The 19,678-nt window shown below is 50.6% G+C and overlaps 2 protein-coding genes across 8 annotated transcripts in view; one reads left to right on the top strand and one right to left on the bottom strand.

Moving 5' to 3' along the window:
* The window catches only part of Sin1 (SAPK-interacting protein 1), a 100,242-nt gene extending 92,599 nt beyond the window's left edge, over positions 1 to 7,643 (bottom strand). For both annotated transcript variants that reach the window (XM_084609247.1, XM_084609245.1), the window contains exons 1-2: positions 7,298 to 7,643; positions 7,061 to 7,101 (exon numbers count right to left, since the gene is read on the bottom strand). The gene's annotated coding sequence lies outside the window, so the exon portion shown is untranslated. The remainder of the gene's footprint in view (positions 1 to 7,060; positions 7,102 to 7,297) is intronic.
* Positions 7,644 to 8,163: 520 nt separating this feature from the next.
* The window catches only part of exd (PBX homeobox extradenticle), a 316,334-nt gene continuing 304,819 nt past the window's right edge, over positions 8,164 to 19,678 (top strand). For 4 of the 6 annotated variants that reach the window (XR_014708815.1, XR_014708814.1, XR_014708816.1 and 1 more), the window contains exons 1-2: positions 8,164 to 8,612; positions 8,924 to 8,997. Coding sequence is in view for 3 of the 6 variants with exons in the window: in XM_084609242.1 (XP_084465368.1) it covers positions 8,383 to 8,612; positions 8,924 to 8,997 (304 nt within the window). In the remaining 3 variants the exon portion in view is untranslated. The remainder of the gene's footprint in view (positions 8,613 to 8,923; positions 8,998 to 19,678) is intronic. The other 2 variants (XM_084609241.1, XM_084609243.1) reach the window with 2 other exon arrangements.

The raw sequence follows: 19,678 nt of genomic DNA, 5'->3' as shown, positions 1-19,678 counted from the left end.
TGTGTGCTGCACCATACCCAAAGCCTTCCTACAGACACCACGCCTCCTGCCAAATGCGGAAGAGGAAGGAAGGGGCTTGCAGAGACATGGCGGAGGCTATAGACAATCGGGCAGGAGAGGGAGAACCCTCTGCGAGGGAACAGCAGAAAAACACCCTAGACTCACTGTGGTGGCTGTAAGTGTGCTACTAATTACTTAAAAAAAAAAAAAAAAAAATTTTTTTTGCTGCTTTGCGTTCCGGGGGTAAAGCCCCATAGTCATCGAGGAAGAAAATATTTTTGACCGGAGGGTGGACCGTGGCCCTTTAAATGTAGTTCCAAGAATCCTTTTTCTACTCGCTATTGAAGGCCACAGTTGTGCAGCAGATAGACAAATGTCCAGTGTCAATCTGTTGTTGCAGGTGATGAAGTGGCTGGTTTGATTTGTGGGCAACCTCAAGAGGCTAGGCTGAAATCCCATGAGATAGCCCACCTGTGCCCACTATCATAGTGTAAGCCAGAAAACCCAAAAGGGAGGGCTCCTTCAGCATGCGACTAATGCAACACAGCAGAACTTTAACTGAACTTGCATCCATAAACTCTTGCCCCGCACACTTACAGGCAGGCAGATATATGGGTATAATGTACCCAAAGTGACGATGGCCATGAGGGACACCACATGAAGGTCTTGAATAACCATTTAGGATTTTTTAACATGCACTGACACTCCACAGTACATGGGTTACCTGTGTGTTTTGCCTCTATCAAAATGCGGCCGTCAAGAACAGGTTCGGACCTGGGTACTCCAGCTCAGCAACCTGACAACTACAGTGCCTAGATGCCATGTTCTAGCCATACTATTTTTTCTCTCACAGCAATTCTGTTCCAAGCTTACACTGAACACCTGTTTTGCAAAAATGAAAATGCTGTAGAACCCCATCTCAAAAGTAGTTTTGGTTTCAGGTGTTGCGGGCACCTGCCATCCTAGTAATGGCAGTTTACACACTACAGTAATCCATTTAAACCAATTAGGGGCTCCTTAACTTGATACATGGATGATGTTTAGCATCAGTGGAATGCAGTTACTGCACCTGGGATTCAAATTTGCAGACTCATGTTCAGCAGCAGACTACCTTAACGACTTCGGGGCCACTACAGCATGTGCCGCCTTGGAATAGTTTCCTCAAGCCTGTGGGAGCATTTATGGACTGTGTGAAAGCTGTATGCATTATGCACTAATCATGCCGATACTCTTGGAGTGACCAAGGATAACTCCATTTAATTTCTGTTCTCAGCAAAGCAATTTTACGGCTCTTTCTCGGCATACTGTTTGTCCTACAACAAAGCTTCCATTTCGTGGCGGGTGAGAAAACTGCATCAAATGATTATGCCACAAATGAATTAGAACCAATTATGCTTACATGAAAAAGAACTTCCTCACCCTCAAATTCAAAGAAAGAAAAGAAAACCCACCCAGGTTGTATGCCTTCCACAGGAGTCAAGTATGACAGCCATGAGAAGAGCTCACCTTCAGCTCATATTCAAAGCAAAAATCTGGACCCAAATTGCGGAGCCTAACGTCCTGGAGCGATGCATGAGCTATGAGGAACATTGTGGCGCTGGAGGTCTCCGGATTAGTTCATAACACATGGCGTTTATTAATGTAAGTAGACATCACATAGCACAAAGGTGCCTTCTGCGTTTTGCCTCCATTAAAACGAAGCCGCCATGCCAGGCTTGAACCTGGGTACTCAGGCTCAGTAGCCGACTGTGCCAACCATGCAGTCATTGCAGCAGGTCGTGAAATTCAGGACTCACCACGTCACGAAACATGCGAGAAGGTGTGGTGCATGCGGGCAGAGGTTCTGTACAACTTGCCAATAGAATTTTAGAATTCGTCTATTTGTATTAGGAATGCTGGCCTCCAGTACATAAACAAGGTGGGCCTCCCCACCCAGGCAGACTCGCATACCAAACATGCCGAAGAAGCATGCAGTATTCAGCACGGCTTAATGTTGACAGTGTGGGTCTACTATTCCATGTGCAGGCCTTGTCATCACCATCCTAAAACTGCTAGCAGAGGAGTGGAAGCTGCGTGTGCAAGGTGATGGCATTCACATGAGTGTTATTTTTGAGAGCATATGCGCAAACCACGTATGTAGAAAAACCACTTCCTTCCGCTCCCCTGTCAACGAGCTGCGAGACAGGAATCCCAGTATTACGGCAATGCCGCTTGCAAAGTAGATGAAACCAATAAATGCCGAGCCATCACCTTCCTCGCCGTGATAGGCGCAATAGACACCACCCCTTGCCTATCACAGGGAATATGAGGAAGAAACGAATAACCAAGACAACGACCAATATAAACACTTTATATCAATTCACATTTCCCATAAGAGAGTGCACTCGAGTGTAGATAAGAATACTGGTCAGAGCCGGTAAGCTGAGTTCCAGTATTGAAGCCGAGGTCAGACTTGCAGCTTCAATTATTAGATGTGAAATCAACTTTGGCAGTCTTGTGCATCTCTAAGAAAAGTGCATTGTGAAACAATGAACACTCAAGGCAACAGGCATGCAACACAAGGTTAGATGATGAAAAAGTGATGTTTGGAAAATGCAGGCGACAGTTTGTAAGCCCAGAGGTATTATGGCACCAAAAAAGAAACACCAGTGGAATTGCAGACTACAAGGAAAAGGGCAGGTCTAAGAGGCACGCACAGTGCATCCTACTTTGGTAATAAAATATGCGAGACCTTAGGCAGAGCAAGCCCATAAACCTGAACACTACCACTCCATACAGTGGTTCCCTGCTTACACTGTCTCTGTCAAAAGATTTCTGGTTGTTGAGCACATGACCGGGGCTGATGCCAAGTCACACAGCAGGGGTAGAACTTTTGACGCTCAGACCTCTTGGGACAGCAAAAGGGGCATTTAAGAATGAGCTCCGTAGGAACGAAAAAGAGAGCATTACAGTGTTGTGAGGGCAGCCATTGTTTGCTCTGCCACTTAGTGGTGAAACCTCATGCTAGTGACTGAGACGTACACCAATGGAGATGTGCTTTGATTCGTGCTTTGATTCTGTACCTGAAGCAGTCAGGAATAGTAAACACTGCCCTAATCGGTCACCTCGATTAGCTCGTCACTGAGCAAGGTATGCAAGCCAGCATACGTCCTACGGGCGATTCTGCACTGAATGCTAAAGCACAGTCGCACGCAGGTTAGGGTACTTGTACACAGCTTAACATGCTCTTCACCCTGTAATGGGTCTGCTCATAACCCACTCCAAAGGTTAGCTCTCTGTAAGCAGATTGTTCTCTTTCGTTAATTATGGTAAATGAAATACTTTCTCTGTGATGGCGGTGCAGCAAGCAGCAGCAGTGATGACCACATTTGTATGCTTGCCGAGGCAAAGACAGACCAGTGAGGGGGGATAGCTGGCGGCAAGCAAAATTTTGTGCACATGCGGAACCGAGCGACGAGGCAAGTGACACGAACAGGGCACTTTGCATGGTGGCTCCATTCATCGCTTGTCGCCCTTGCTTGGACCTCCGTGCAAAATTTTGTGTGCACGAAGCTCAGCCTTCATAGTGAGTGTGAGGCAAGTTAGAGAAACAGGCACACCATACAGGTTTTGCCATACCATCTGGAAATGGCCTCTGTCATGCTGCACACCGAGTGGGGCACCACCCCAGAAAGAGACCGAAACACTTAAGCGACTTGTCTGACCATTTCCAAAGTACTACTAGGGTTTCAAGCACACAATGCACTTCTTTTTCCAGGAAAGCCGGCAGTCACCGCTTCGAAATACCCCAATTAGCCACAAGAGGTTCATTTTTAATATTATACTTAAACCCATCAGCCCTGACAGTGTTTAATGGCTTAGAAAGGATAGTCCTGTACATGCCAGCACTTGTTCCGGGAAAGCCGGCAGTCACCGCTTTGAAATACCCCGATTAGCCACAAGAGGTTCATTTTTAACATTATACTCAAACCCATCAGCCCTGACCGTGTTTGATGGCTTAGAAAGGATAGTCCTGTACATGCCAGCACACAGATTTCTATCATGTCACAGGCATGATGAAGATGCACAATCACTAATGTCAGCAGGATGCTTCCCAGCATTGCCACCACTGACACTCGCAGGCATACTGGCATGCTCACATGCAACCAACTGCAACACCAAACATCCAAAAAACACATGAAAATATAGAAAGAGCCCCGCATGTAGCTTTTGAAGTAACATCACCAGTCAGCCTAGTCATGTTTATATTTAGAGAGACACAGGTCTACACCAGTTGGTGCTGCTCGGCAAACCTTCAAGGCGTGATTTAATGCAAAGGAAACATGACACAAATATAGGCAGCCAGTGTGCTGCCCGAAAAGCCAGATAATGTTGCAAGGCATTTTGGATGGTCTACGACAACTGCACCCAAGGCTGTATTTACCATGCTACATATAACGTGTATTTGTTGTTTTGGTGGGGTTTACCATCCTAAGGTGACTCCCGCTAGGAAAAATGCTGTAATGAAGGGCTCCAAATAAATTTAACACCCTGAAGTTCTTTACAGTGCATTAACATTGCATGATAGACTGGTGCATTGCATTTTGCCTTCATCGAAATGCAGCCATCACCACAGAGATGAAGCCTGGGTCTCCAGCCTCAGTAGCAGAGCACCCAAACTACACAGCCACCAGAGCAGAGCCGTTGTATTTGTCGGCACTCTCGCAATAATGAAGCAATAAAGTCAGCCATCAAAGCTAACAACTCTCATACCCCTTTCTTTTTGGTATAGTTAGACGCTTTCTTAATTGTCATACCTGCTAAACTCCCTGCACAATCAAATGTGCAGCTGCCCCGCCGGGGTGGTGCAGTGGTAAGACGCCCGACTACTGTCCGGAATACCCGGGTTCGAACCCGACCTCGGCGGCTGCGTTTCGATGGAGGCGAAACGAAGTGGCGTCCGTGTGCTGTGCGATGTCAGCGCACGTTAAAGATCCCCAGGTGGTCGAAATTTCCGGAGTCCTCCACTACGGCGTCTCTCATAGCCTCAGTCGCTTTGGGACGTTAAACCCCACAAACCAACCAACCAAATGTGCAGCTCAACTTGGCCGCTGCAAGCAATCATTTGGCTGGTTCTGCTGATGCCAAACAGTGGCTTCCGAGACCTGGACAGTCCATGTATTGGACATTCAATGACAATCTGTTCTCCATTAAACCGCTCTGCACTTCTGCTACAAATAAGTCTGAAGACATATAGACATATTCCGTAATGAAGGTGGCAAGGCAAGGCCTGGGACAATACTTAGGTGTGGTGCTGGCACCTCCTCGGACTATGAAGATTAGCACCTGGTCCCCACACGCACGTGCCTCACATAACAGGAAGACTAAATTTTGTTCACCAGTGTTCTTGAGTCAGGCAGTGGACTAAGTGCAATGGCGAAAGTGCATCAGGCGTGTTTACAGAATGTGCATGCACGTCAGCTCAGGCTAGATGGCACCTGCACTGGTCCTACTTCCCAGGAAGACGACCAATTGCCATTGTACAAAAATTCTAGCTGCACGGGGAAGCTGATTTATAAGGTTTGTACACCGTTTACTACCGTTTACTGGCAACGTGAAGGCTAGATCATGATCACTCATGCCCACTCATATTAACACTTATGAGTGTGAGTGCGTGCTACAACCTATCCTTATAATCACATAATCACAATATGGATAGAGTATATACCCTAAACATTCAGACCAGATCAGATAGATACTTACACCAGTCCATTACATTATGCTCGGCCACTAACGTTTTCTCAGTTGCAGGCCGCTGCAGGCTCTATCCCGGCAATGGCAGCTACGTTTCGATAGAGGCGGATCACAAGCTGCCTGTGTACTGTGTGATGTCAGAACATGTTAAAGAACCCCAGGTGGTCGAAATTACCCGCAGCCCTCCACTATGGCACCCTTCAAAGCCCGAGTTGCTTTGAGACATTAAACGCCACATACCAAACCAAACATGACAGACTTAAAGACGCCAACATGTGCACAGTCATCCCCTCTCAATAGCTCACTAGCACTCATGTTCATGTACACTCACAAATATGACTGAGCGGAAATGGACGCACTCGTGAGTGACAGCACCGACATATGGCTGCAGACCTCAATGGCTTCACGAGGCAAAAAGCAAAATAAAAGGTTTAACAGACTGCAGGTTTTTGCTCTGAATAAGGCACTCAAACTGATCAAAGACAGGACCTCTTGATTGGTAACTGGTCACCAGACAATCATTTTCCACGACTACAGAGCTGCAGTAGACAAATTATGCACGAGTGCAAAACTGCAATGTTATTTTTGCACATCAGAAAACAGCAATCCGTGTTGAAATTTGTTATGATAATATATCCCCGTCCTTGTATACAAGGCTACGTTGAGCGCACACTGGATGGCTTTTTTTATACCTATGACAACTTGGGGTCCTTGAAAACACTTCGGCCTCTCATCCTTTTCAAAGTATAACATCTTCTGGCCGCCTAAGCTTTGCTTCCCTGTGGTATCTTCAAAAGGACATATTATCCACACATTAGCAACGCACGATAATCGCCAGTTTCATGAAAACTGTAGTGGGGAAATTAATATGCAGAACAAGAAAAGTAACGGCGTAGCAAATAAGCTGCACGTTTTTGTTGATCGACTGAAATCAGCATTATTTTACACTACCGGTTTCTAAACCACAAGCATTCATTGTCGATATGATCAGCGATGACGACGGCAACCGAGCGCAAGGAACAACAACGAGATCACCAAACGTTGCCAGAGTTTATACGGATGTAGACTGAGGATAATGCCAGACACTTTCGGATGTCTAACATTATCCTCAGAATAGCGATCACTCTGAAGAAGGCGAACCATTGCCACGCAAGTACCGAAAAGTTACCCAGAGGTCATGGATGCAGAAAAATATTCCCTGCTCCCACTGCATTCATGTCACACGCTTTAAAGAGATCGCGAGTTCTGCCATCAGCACGCCTCTTGTCAAGATAAAACCCCTTTCGACCGGTCAGCATTCTGCACAAGACCGGACTACTATACTCACACGTAGATAGATGAGGACGGCTCCCGGCATCTTGCTCCGACCTGAAAATTACAACCTGCTTAAAACAACAGTCGACAGAAGCCCTTACCACCGTGTACAGTTAGAGAACACAAACTCCCAGGGGCATAACTCTGTAACAACAGCAACAACCGCGACTTTAAAACACTTCTAAGTCAACGCTAAGCCGACCAAGCGAACGTTGTTGCAAATTCCACGTAATTATTAAAACCCCCTTACCGTTCAGAACAAGGAGAACACCAAGTCGAAGAGGTGGCAGCGAAAAAATCTTCGTCTAGCTAAAACTACATAAAGAATACCTAGACGCCTAAAAGTAACCAAAATATATGAGAAAATGTTGGCTGCTCTGTCAAGTCAACCACACACACACGAGCGGTCATTCGAGCTTCTTGATGCCGCACATAAATGCAGTAAGGGCTAATACTCAGCAAATTAGCGAGGACCTAAGTATTTTGGTGCGTATACCCGCATACAGCACAGCCCAATAGCAAAAATAATTGCAGAAAACTTGATATTTAATGCTCAAAACAAACCTGCCCAACTTTTCAGAAACAGTGGCCTACAAGTGCTGCCATCTACTAAGACGAGATATGTGTGCAATATACTTTATAAATAAAAAACTTTAGCATAACAAAAACCGTGTAAACGAAAATGTAATAATTTAATTATAAGAAAGATTTATTGAAACAATAGTTGACATTCTTTGCAATAAAGTAACGCAAAACACGCATTCATTTTGCATTCAAAGCACACCTTTGAGCAGCACACAGATATTTTTAAAAATGACGAAAATCAACTTTTTATACGTTTTGCTATAATAAACAATTCTTTTTAGATACAATTTACTATTTAGTTTCACAAAATGTCGCATATGTCGCCACTGCTTTTTAAACTGATGACGCATGCGCAGAACCACAGAAACCGGAAGTTCCGCTTGTCGTTTATCACGCAGTGGGCGGAGCTTGGTCGGAAGGTTCGAAAGTGATTGACATCCATCCTGGACACCCACGTGACCAGCGCCGGGCGCCCGTATTGGTTACTCCCTTTTATGACGTAGCTGTCGTCACAGCATACGCTCATCTTTTATGGCGAAGTGGCTTGACTGGCATTATCGTTCAACCCACCCTGAAGCCGCTCGCTGTCCGTCAAAAGTATTCCAATCAAAACACTCAATTACAGTTGGTTTAGCGTAGCGTGAGTGCGGACTTATGGATGGTGGTGCTCCGGGAGCCGTGGCCGACGCCGTGTGAGGCCTACCGCTGGTGTTTGTAGCCGGGCCGATCGTGAAAAGGTGCTTCCGAGCGATGGACGAGCAACAAAGAATGATGCACCCAGTATCACAACATCCCATCGTGAGCATGGCGGGCCATGTCGTGCCCCAGCATGGTTACGGAATGCCTCCGCAATCGCACGGTGTCGACCCGACGGGCCAACAGGCCGCACCCGACCAGGAGCCGAGAAAGCACGACATTTCGGAAATTCTCCAACAGATCATGAACATCACCGACCAGAGCTTGGACGAAGCGCAAGCTAGGTACGTAGCCTGCCTCCGTGGTCTGCGATTTTTCTCCTGCCCTATGTGCTTCGGAGACCAGCGGAATTTGTGATCGCGTCGAGGGTTTTGCCTCACAATCGCCGGCGGTAGCCCAGTGATGGCGCGTACCTCCGTGCAACGCGTGTTGTGCTGCGCGCGAGCAGCGTCGGACTGTCCCCGTACTACCTAACCCTAACGCCGGAATCGTCGGCTCGGAAAGGCTTAGTTCCTCTCCGGCCGACGACGTCGGCGTCGCAGCGTAAGCCTGCGTCTGGCTTACGGGCTGTCGTTCTGCCCTTTTCTTTTGCCAGGAAACACACGCTCAACTGCCACCGAATGAAGCCCGCTCTCTTCAGCGTCCTCTGCGAAATCAAAGAGAAAACAGGTGAGTTGCCCCAAACTTTTTTAGGCTTGCTCCGTGCTCTGGGGGCCGCCATGTTGGTGTGTAGAGTCGCGTTTCGAGTTTGTTTTGGACGTTACCAACGCGAGGTCTCGACTCACGTTTGCGGCGACGATCGCGGAAGACACTGCCGCAGGCTACCGCACGGGAGGCGAGGCCTAGTGATGAGTACGGCCTTCCCTGCGCGCGCCCAAGGCCCGCGTCGTCTGCCTCCGCCGCGTCCCTCAGGCGCTGTGCGCGCGCTCGCGGCAACAAACGCACGCGTTTCTACCGGCTGTTCAGTGCGTTTGTCAACAGTGATAAGCGCTGTCAGCGGACTCGGCGAACCGCCACCGACTTGCTTGTGGTCTTGGGCAGCCCGAGACGAGCGCTTATCGGTTTGTGTCAGTAACCGGCTCCGAGGTGTCCCGCGCGTTGGGTGCTCTGACCCCTCGCGGGACGCGCGCGCACACACACACACGACGTCGTTCCGGGCGCACGTGAATTCCGGCCGCGGCGGGAAACTTATCAACCAGTGGCGCGAAATTACACAACATCGCGCTGCACATCGGCGATCCGGCGACGCCGTTGATCGCTTTGCGAGGTGCCCTCTGCGCAAACAATCGCCGGCTCGCGCGCCTGTTCAAATAGGAAGCGAACTCCGAGTTACCAGTGTTTCGATCGCCGCCTCGCAAATTCTTCACGTGTTCTCTGCCGGTTATAATGTCCTCGGGACGGCCCCACTTCGCGGTGCAGTGCTCGCTGCTTCGTGTCTGGTTGTCTGCGCGCGCGGCCGGCCCGTCTGCCCACTTTTCCCCGAGCAGCCCTCTCCGGCGCTTGCGTCGATTAAGCTAAAGAGCCACGCCGGCTTATTACCGCCGCTTATTTGTTTGCGTATCTTTTTTTTTATCACTCTCTCTCTGGGACCGTAATTACGAGCTCAAAGCGGACGTGTGCTCGCTCCACCGGTGAGGCGCTTCACCACGATGGGTTAGGAGCTCGTCGCGATGTTTCCCATCCGTGGCTTCTTTTCTTGTGCCGCTCTCCTTGGACATCTGTTGGCCAATTTAGACGGCTCCCTTTCTTCTACTGGTGGTGAGAAAATTACCTGCATTGGTTGACGTCATTTGATGGCCGTGCGACACAGGCGCGCGCATCAAGAAATTTTTCGTGGTAGCTGCTGTTGCCATGTTATTAACGACGACGGGTCACATTTTTCTAGCGTAGGGAACCCTTTTCAGTGCTGCCCGGGCTCACTGCTTTTTCACATGGGCGGCTTCCGTTGAGTCATGTTTTGAGGAACTCTCCCAGCGTGTCAGCTGACGTGAATTTGACTGTAAAGCGGTATTGGGGCACTCTACCTGGACTAAGCAGCTTATATTTCTAGCACCGATGACATCGGCCGAGGCCATTATGCACCTTTGCAGTTTCATTCGATACCACTGAATAAGTCGTCTGCTGGGCATTTTTTGTGGGGGTTGTGCGGCCTCCCATGGTACGGTGGTCGTGCCGTTATTTTGAGGTCGTCAGCATTAATGCGAGAGTCGAATAGAAAGCCCCTCTAAACAACCGTGTTTCGAGTCGCACATCCCAGCAGTGTTGCAGTTGAGTGTAATCTAAAAAAGCAGGTGCATGCGCTCTCATTCGAGGCGATCGTCGAGGTGCGTGTGACCGGGGTAAAAAAAAAAAAAAAGACACAAAAGAGCCATTGAGGAATTGTCGTGGCGTGTGGTACTTGAAGCAGTTATAACGGGCTTCACTGAGGCGACCTAAACGCCTGCCCGATTTGGTTGCACCATTTCCACGGTGCTCCCGCGAACGTGCAGCTCTGATTGAGGCACTCCATCAAAGTACAGCTTATATTTCATACTGCGCGCTTCCAAAACGACTGTTCGAGTGCGACTCCGATAGTCTGCTTGCCTTGCCGTCGCCACCAAACAAATATGCAGCCAGCTCACATCCCGAACCACGTCACGGATTTTTAAAGAGCGAATCAGGCGTAGCAAATCGGTTTCCTAACAAGGAGTGGGTGCTTGTATGCCACAAACGTGTGCTGAAAACCTGCCTGCGGAGCTCGACTTCGCTGTGAGGGGCATCATTCTGACGCCACTGCCTTCTTTCAAGGAGCTGCTGCAATTTAATTTAGATTATGTCTTGCCCAACCTGGACACTGCCGTGTTGCTGCACTTGCACATCGGAGAGTGCAAAGCAAACAGGAACTGGTGCTTCACTAAGCAGGCACTGTTGGAGATCGAATGCGGAAGTAAGGCGGGCACGCGCTGCGCTTACGGAAGAACGCAAATTGCTGCACTTCTTGAACTGTTGCAGCTTGATCGAACAGTTTCTAAAAGTAGTGGTCGATTTTGCTCATTCTGCTGAGAGAAAACAGCGCCGTGATAAGCAGCGAGCAAGGATTTGGCAGCCCCCCCCCCCCCCCCCCCCATTTTTTTTTTCATGGCTTGTATGTTCCGTTTGTACAAATGTGTGTATAATTCCATGGAGCGATTTTCGCCGCGGGCCTTGAAGAATGCATTGTGGTGGGAAATGTAAGCGTCACGGAGTCCACTTCGTTATTAATGCTGTGTTCTGCTCCGCCCCGGGAAAGGTGTAAACACCGGAGCTGTTGACGCGCGTCCGTCTTTCCCAATTATGCTTTACTGAGGCCTTACCACTTGAAGGGGTGTGCATGTCGTCCTCTCCGCAATCCCCTGCCGGGGCAGGCAGCTTGTTCTGCCGTCCTCGTACGCGCTACCACGTAGCACTCGCGTTCGTCCCTGGCACGAGGAAGTCGCGCGCGCACTGCTACCAGTACCGGGAGCACCGCAGGTGACATTGCAAGCGCGTTGCGTGTACACTGGCGTTTCGACACGCTCGCTCACGGCGTCGTTGGCAGCGCGTTATCAGCTGCTGCAGCCAGTGCAGGCTTCGTTTTCGAGCAAGGCCGCTGTTTCCGCCTGTGCGCGCTGCCTTCGTCGCATGCCGTCTCGATGCGCTCACAAGGAGCGCCGACTGCATTGTGTACTTGGTTCGGACTTTCCTGTGGCAGCAGTGGTCGTTTTGTAGCTTTCGGTCGTGCTCTCGCGTGGCAGTCGTTTGATCGGCGCATCCCGCCCCAGCACGGGGTCAGCACTGGCATGGCCTCTACCATTGCTGCCCCCGAGACGGTGCTCTTTTCGGACCGGCTTTCAGAGAACCGGATGTGTGCCCGTCACTGCGAAGGCGCCCGCGTTAAAGCTCCGAGCGAGTTGATTCAGGAAGGGCTTGTGTGGGTTGCCCTTGCATTGCGTCCGGGCCCAAAAGTCGTTAGTGCATAGAATCTCTGCACGCGACGCTTCCCTGCCCACACACTTCAGCTGTTCCGGGAAAGGGCCCTGGGTGATTGTGAAAAGCCCCGTCCAAGAAGCGCGAAATTCGATGACCAGCGTCGGTGCCGTCTTTTCCGGGGTGCTTAGTAAGGTCTTTCTCGGCGGGATTCGCGGAACAAAACATGGCCGGTCTGCTCTAGCATACGTAGGCGATGTGTTTGTGGCAAAAGCTCGGCATGAGAGCATGCTGCGCGAGACTTGGCTACATGCTTCCCTTTTATTCTGCTCCAGTTTCTGCGCAAAAGGAGACCGGGCCCCACCCCCGACAGCTTCTCGGCACCGGAGCGCGTTGTTCAAGTTTGCTCTGTGGCCGTAAACAGCCTCTCATCGTCGTCGCTGGTGGTTCGGTGGACAAGCGCAGTTTGTCATACTTCCTTCATCCGCACCTTTCCATGTGTTCGGGGCTGGTCGAGGGGCTGACTTCCGAAATCGTTTTGGACCAAATGCCTAGCTTTCGACCACAGGCGTGTTTTGTACTTTCGCGAGCTCATCTGCCCGACTAGCGTCACGGGAAACGTGCTTCCGGTGACTCTGGTCGCAGGCGCTGAGCGAATGGCGCATTTGCGGGATTACAGTAGGTAGACGCATTCTTAACACCTCTAGGCGACTGCAGTTGTGTAAAGCGTGTACTGCAGTCTCGAATGGGGCGAGGCATCGTTCCTGCTCTGTGGTTTTAGTTCGTCATGGATGGATGGTGGCCCAGGGGAGGTCGCCCTTATCACATGTGGCACTGGCATACTTGGGGTGCAAGATTCTACTCGTCCTCCCGTAACTTCCCACTGTAATCCGGAGCACAGGCGGCTGGGACAGCATTGGGATCTTGACGGACCCCTTAACGCAATCGCGTCCTGCACTTAAAAGTGTTAAGCTTGAGTCTGCCTGGGATAGCGTGCCCCGAGTGACCATGCTATTACAGTAATAATAATAAATATTGCCTTTATTGTTCACAAGGGTGAGGGAGACAGACAGACAAAAAAAAAGCAATTGTAGCTTGACGGGCTGTTGCCTCGCCGACAAAAATGTCTAAGGCAGACTGATCACCTTATCAGCACTGAGAAAAAAAGCAACTGCTGGACAATTGAAAGAATATAACAATGCATGAACAGAAATTCAGTAAACCTAGGGCAGAATGTTGTCTCTGGCAATCTTACAAGTCGTAGGAAACATTTACGTCTTGGACAGTTCTGTCAACGGCAGCGCAATGATCCTGAGGGACCTCTTAACGCGATATCGATGAGCTGTCCCTTAGTACCTCCACGCTGCCCTGAAAATGATAGCCTATCAGTACCGGTGGGCGCTCGTAGAGCCCACAGTATTGTGGCGGAGTCGCCATCAACCCACATAAGTGTCTGTCGGCAGTATCCATCTAGATGTTTGGTACCTGCGATGAAGTAGGTCAGCGTGTGCTGAAACATTGGACACAGGCTCATAGTGTCTGGCTACGTCTCGCCTACCACGCTTACCGAAGGCAACGTACAATTTCTGCGCCACACATTAGCAGCACATAGATCCGCACCAGTGTTAGTTATGCGGGACTTCAATTTAGATATATAAGGGAGAAATTCAGTCAAAGTGCAAAGACAAACAACTTCAACCACTTGTATACGACCTCCTCTTTCAAAACGAGCCATTGGTGCAACAAGTACGTCTCTCCCTCCATTCCTCCGTTCGCAAGGCTTCCTTTTTGACAATCAAAGGCTGGAAAATGAGTGTAACTAAGAAAGAGCAAGTGTGAAAAATAAAGTGCTCAAGTATGCGCAAATTCCGCATTTTCAAGTGTCGTAATCGCCGGCCAGGTTCCTTTTTCTTTACGTACCGCGCGTGTTTGCGCGCTGGTCCGTTTTGTCGTTCTGGCAAGCGTGTCAGCCGTGACGCCACGCCGGTTTTGAGGCGTCACGAGCTCCGCGGCAGTCCGCCGCCTTCTCCACGGGCTGGGATCCGACGTACGTCTCGTTTAGGAACCGTTGAGTGTAGAAAGAGGGTGACACGATTCTGCCGAACCAGTGTAAATTTCAGATGTTTACAGTGCCGGCCAACGCGGGTGCGAAGCACGAGCCGCTTCCCTCCCGTACGCTGTATGAGTGTTCTGCCAGGCACTCAAGACCTTTGCAATTAACCAAGATGGGCGCTTTTGAATTCGATGAAATTACCATCCTTGCAGAGTGCGTCGTCCTCTGTTCGTTGTGTGGTGACTGTGGGAATGGTCAGCTGCTGCGTTTCAAATGCAGGCGAAAGGAATACGCTGCCCAGCTTCTTTTTGCTGGCACCGTGCTGAGTGGCAGAGGTTTGCAGTGTCGTCGGGCGTTCGAATCGAGGCAGCTCGGTTCGTGCGCTTTCATTCTGCTGCCGGGCTCTGCCTTTGCGCGAATGGTTGTTCCCGAAGGTTGCGCGTGCTTTCGTTTTACATTGGCGAGCCCATTCCGCTGGAGGGGAGGCACGGATTCTAGGCGCGCACATGGCCGCGCATAGCATGTCGTCCCGGCTGGATGGGGGACCCCGCAGCGCCGCCGACCCCCGCTGCGCGCGTTGGGGATAGGCCTAGTTTGGGACGCCTTTGTTGCTGCTCCCCCTGCCTACGGGCTTGGCGTGCGAAAATGGCTATTGTTCGAGCACAACCCCTGGCCAGAAGGCTCCCCCGTGCATACGCCGCCACTTTGTTGGTTGGGCTGCCTGGCTCGACGAGATGGCCACGTGACTGCTGTCCCGGGGGCGTGTCAAGGCTGGCGGCCAACTCTGTGTCTCTAGCAGTGTTGGGCATTGCACCTGCGCCATCGTTTCATCGGCCTAATGGCTTCATTAACCGATAGGGATCTGGATGTTCGGGCCGCCGCCCTTAATTGATTCGCATCTGATGGCGGGCACTCGGGCTCCTTCGGCCACGAAGCGCACGCACTCGGGCCATTGGCGTGCACCAAGAAATGGCGGAAAGGCGCGTAACCTGCCAGATCGTAAAGGGGCTGGTCCGGTTCATGCCGCGTTGTGTACAATGGGCGCCGTGTGTGACGTCGGCAGCTGTGTAGACTCTCGTCGTCCGATGCTCGGGTGTGTATACAAGGCAGGCCCGTTGACGCGACTCCCTCGCCCATCTCGTGGTGTGGCGTCTGTTCCGACGCCGCGCGGGTGTCAGAGCGTGCCCCCTCTCTCCTTGCGGAGGACGGAAGAACCACCCCCCCGTCGTGGTGCACCAGTATGCTTTAGTTCCTTGTACAACGCCGTTTAGCAGTCACCGAATGCGACTTTAATGAGGTGCTTAACGAATTCGATTTCGCACCCTTTGCTGTGCCTTCCGTCAAGAACCGGCTGAGCGCTACAGTCGACTGGCTTTTCGTGGGCAGCGTCCCGACGTGACGCATTTTCCTCTACGTGGGAGGTCTGTCGTTGCGTCGCAGTCCAAGATATTGGCGGCGAGAGGTCCTCGGCGGTTGCCCCGACCTCTGGCAGGGGGTTCCCGAGGCAAGCCCGTCGCTGCCATGCCCGCTGTGCTCTATGTGCAGGCGTCCAAGTTTTCGCCCTGACTGCGCCTAGGGGGTGTCGTCATGCGCCTCTCTTCGGAATTCGCGGGGAGAAAGATAAGCGCTCTCTTTCGGGCTGAAATCGGACACCTCGCTTGGGCCGCGGCGCTCGAGTTCGTTTGGGCGCCTGGCTGTTTTCGGGGGAGGGAGGCGACGAGAGGGGAGTCGCCAGACGCCTAGGGCGACCTCCCCTCCCACTGTCCGCGGCGTCCGTGTGGCATGGCGGTGCCAGCGGCCCGTCTTTTTGGTGCCAGTTCGGAGAACTTATCTGGCCAATATTTCTGCAGTACGTCTCCATTGGAGTGCCACAAGCTCCTGATCGCGCGACACCTTCCACGGTGCTCTCCGCGCAATGGCTTTGTTTTTTCTGTATGCATTCCAATTTACGTGCAAAAGGGACGCATGGCTAGCGCTTCTCATGCCAGAGAGACTTGGGTCTTGGCTGATTTGTCTCGCGAAACGTTATCGTCGATGTTCTGTTTCGACCAGGTGCGACAAGGACTGTCTTGACGGTCGGCGCATTCTAAGTTTACCAGGGAGGGCTCCTGGTTTCGTTCCCAGAAGGAAAAGTGCCTCAGCTACATTACATTGCCCGTAACAGAACAGCGCATTAAAGAGCATGTCGAGAAAGAAGCGAGCGAGGGGAGAGGTTGGCCAACTCATTCATGTGCTTGGCGTCGAGCGGGATACCGCGGTCGCTCGCAGCAGCAGCTAGTGCGACCATGCCCGCCTGCGGCGTATACAACAGCGCGGGCGCAGGATCGGCGGCCTCGGAGCCTCGCTATCTCTCTACGCGAGATGATCCCCCCGTTGATCCCAGTGTTCTTTGGTGCTTTGATCTTTGCGCGCTCTTTCGCCTGCACGTGCGATTCTGGGAAAAACAAAGCGTTGCGCGGCCGCCCATCGCTCACGGGCACATGTGGCTCCGGGTGACAGCGTCGCTCTGCATGCGCCCACCGGCTGCTGCTGCTGCGCAGCCGTGCGACGCTATGCGGGCCAAATGCCGGCCTGCAGCTGCGAGTATTGATTGCCTTCGTTTGCCTATACCTGTCTCGCACCCCCTTTTGGCCGGCCTTTGGGTTCCCCAGTGGGACACTTGTCTTTACGTTCGCTGTGTCGCTACCGTGTCCACGTTGGTATAAAGCTCAGTTTCTCTTGCCCGAAAGCGGCTTGTTCCCGCTTGCGTTAATCGTTGTTTGAGGTGCCTGTGCGACATCCCTTCGCTGTAGGCAAGACGGGGAAGCTCGCTGTTATCGGTCTCTCCCCGCGAGTGCCCTTTCCAAGGCACTCGTCACTGCAGCCAGCTCGTATCCCTCGAACGTGGTGCTGGCCGTGGAGAAACACGCTCGTAACGGCGGAGGAACTTCCAATGATTTCATTGTTTTACAGCTCTTGCTTCTATTTATCTGGGGTCTGTGAGTTTTCTTTGTGCCCATCGAGCGACCTTTCGCTTCCTCTAGCAGCGATGGCTTCTTTTGTCACAAACACCATGTGATACCTCAAAACAAACGGGACAGAAAGGATACTGCTTCTCGCAGAGCTTTTACATTGCCTCCTTAGTAATTTGCGCCACCGTTTTGGCAGTGCAGGTTCATATCGCCTTCTTCATTACGCAGCAACACCAGATGACGAGCCGTTATTTTAGCAATTTGCTTCGTGAATAGCCAGGCTGTCTCTCTGCATTTTCATATTTGCTTGCTTTGGCGTGTTGCTCGCTGCCTGGGCTAAACGACGAGCTGAGCAGCATAATGAGTTCACGGGGTGGTTAGTTCGTTTCAAACTTGCATTCCCGAGAAGAGCATTATTATTATTATTATTATTATTATTATTATTATTATTATTATTATTATTATTATTATTATTATTATTATTATTATTGCAATTAGGCTTGTGCTGAGCAATACTGTGGTCACACGTCTTGTGTGTCGAGCTGTTGTCCAGTCCGAATGAGCGCAGTGTAATTCGAGGCACAATGAATACAAGAAAAAAAAAAATCCTCTCCCGCACCACTGAAGTATCGCCGGCAGTCCGACGGAAAAGTGTCAAAGTCCCGAGGAAAAAAAAAAAAAAAGCGCTTATCTTTGGAATGGATTTTTTGCGGCAATCTGGCCGGCACATTCCCCCGTTTTAGAAGCTATTACCAACATTACGAAAGGTACGGGTGAATTTGGCCAATAGCGAATTCTAGAGCACTGTGGCGCGTGTGGAGAGTACTGCGATGAAGTGCAGAGTGTTTGGCTATAGCGTGTGTGTGTGTGTAGGGGGGAGGGGGGTGCATACTATTGCTCTCGGTATTCCCATGTCCCCCTAACCGATAGGGCCCCCTTATTTCTAGGCGCGCGCAACATCTTTGTGCTGCTCTGCGGTCGTCGTCGACAGAAGCACTATTCTGCAGTGTATTGCGCGCCACCCTGCTTGGCTCAAGTTCTGTTTGCCTTTCGTAGTGCTGCGAACCGAGGTTCAGGTGTTAGTGCGGCCACTTGCCAAGCTTTTATTGCGCGCACGTCTGTTCGGGTCTCCAATCTTCGATTCGTGGATGCTTGTCTCCGTTTGCTTTGCTGCAATTTTTTCCGCTTCTCGAAGAGCGTCTGCGACCACGTCGACAGCACGTGTTCCATTCCCGGCATTCTTTTCCCAGCCATTAATGCCGCACGAAATTCGGGCGCGCCTAGTGTCACGGCGGCACGCACTCTCCGTTACGTGTTCTTCCACGGGCCGTGACCCGCTAGTTCTTTGGGCTGCTCCTGGCTATTTGTCTGCCAGGCCAACCGCTAACTCTTCACAAGGGGTGAGTAGGGCGAACGCTGAGGCGTAAAAAAAAAGGGGGGGAGGGGGGGCAGTTGTTTACTGCGAGGCAGAATGGGGTGGTGCATAACACAAGTTCTGCGGCCTTATCGTGTTTGCAGCGATAGCGACGGGCTTAAGGTCATCTGTTCTCTCTTTTTTTTTTTTTTTTTCACAGTTGGGGAGTTTCTGACCATGGTTAAATCCACAGTACTCCTCTCTTGATTGTAACGCATTTTGTCTTCAGTTATCAGAAGCACCTGCTACAAGCACTGAATTGGAAACGAAACAGGTTTGTGGTTGGAGGGAGGCGGTGCTTGACGAAGCGAATACCGCACAAACATTATTAGCAAAATCTACCCACGCCTGCTTACTAGCGGTTGCAGGTTAACGCTTGCTCGTTTTTAGCATGTTTGAATGGAAACGTACGTTGTACGCCTTGTACAGTCGAGTTGAAAGAATGTCGTCGTGCGGATATTTGTGAGATGGAAGATGGGAATTTTCCCAGATGAACTTACCAAACAGGCCGTTGTAAAAGATCAGTTGCGCAGGAACAGAGCGACACGCGGATGCGTATTTTGGCAAACCTGACCTGATCAGTGGGAAGCGCTCACTTCGAAGCGTTTGTATGCTATAGTTTCGTTTTGAATTCTGAGCAAAAGTCGTTCCCGCAACAAACGTTAAAGCTGTCCCGTAGCTGTTTGCGCGGGTTCACAGTCACAGCATACTTGATCAAAGTAAAAGCTGTCTTTCAACAGCTTGACAAGTCAACAGGCTCGCCTTTCAGCAACAGCAGAAAAATACTGATAATGTTCATGAAAAGTTAAATTTACATGCTTTCAGCACATTGCACCGCAGAGCGTTATATAAACAAACAAGACGTGCACCTTGCACATATGCTTAAAGACAAACACGTTGAACACAAATGTAGTGATGACCATGTACGCAATGCAGAGACAAGGCGAGAACACTTTTCCAGTAAATAACATAGTAGTGCATGCTTGTATTCTGCATTACAGAGAAAAA

Source organism: Amblyomma maculatum, chromosome 7 (genome assembly GCF_055883805.1).
Source record: "Amblyomma maculatum isolate TAMU_Amacu chromosome 7, ASM5588380v1, whole genome shotgun sequence".
In the NCBI taxonomy this organism is placed as follows: domain Eukaryota; kingdom Metazoa; phylum Arthropoda; class Arachnida; order Ixodida; family Ixodidae; genus Amblyomma; species Amblyomma maculatum.
The sequence above is the reverse complement of the archived record's forward strand: the minus strand, read 5'-3'. Positions and strand labels throughout refer to the sequence as shown.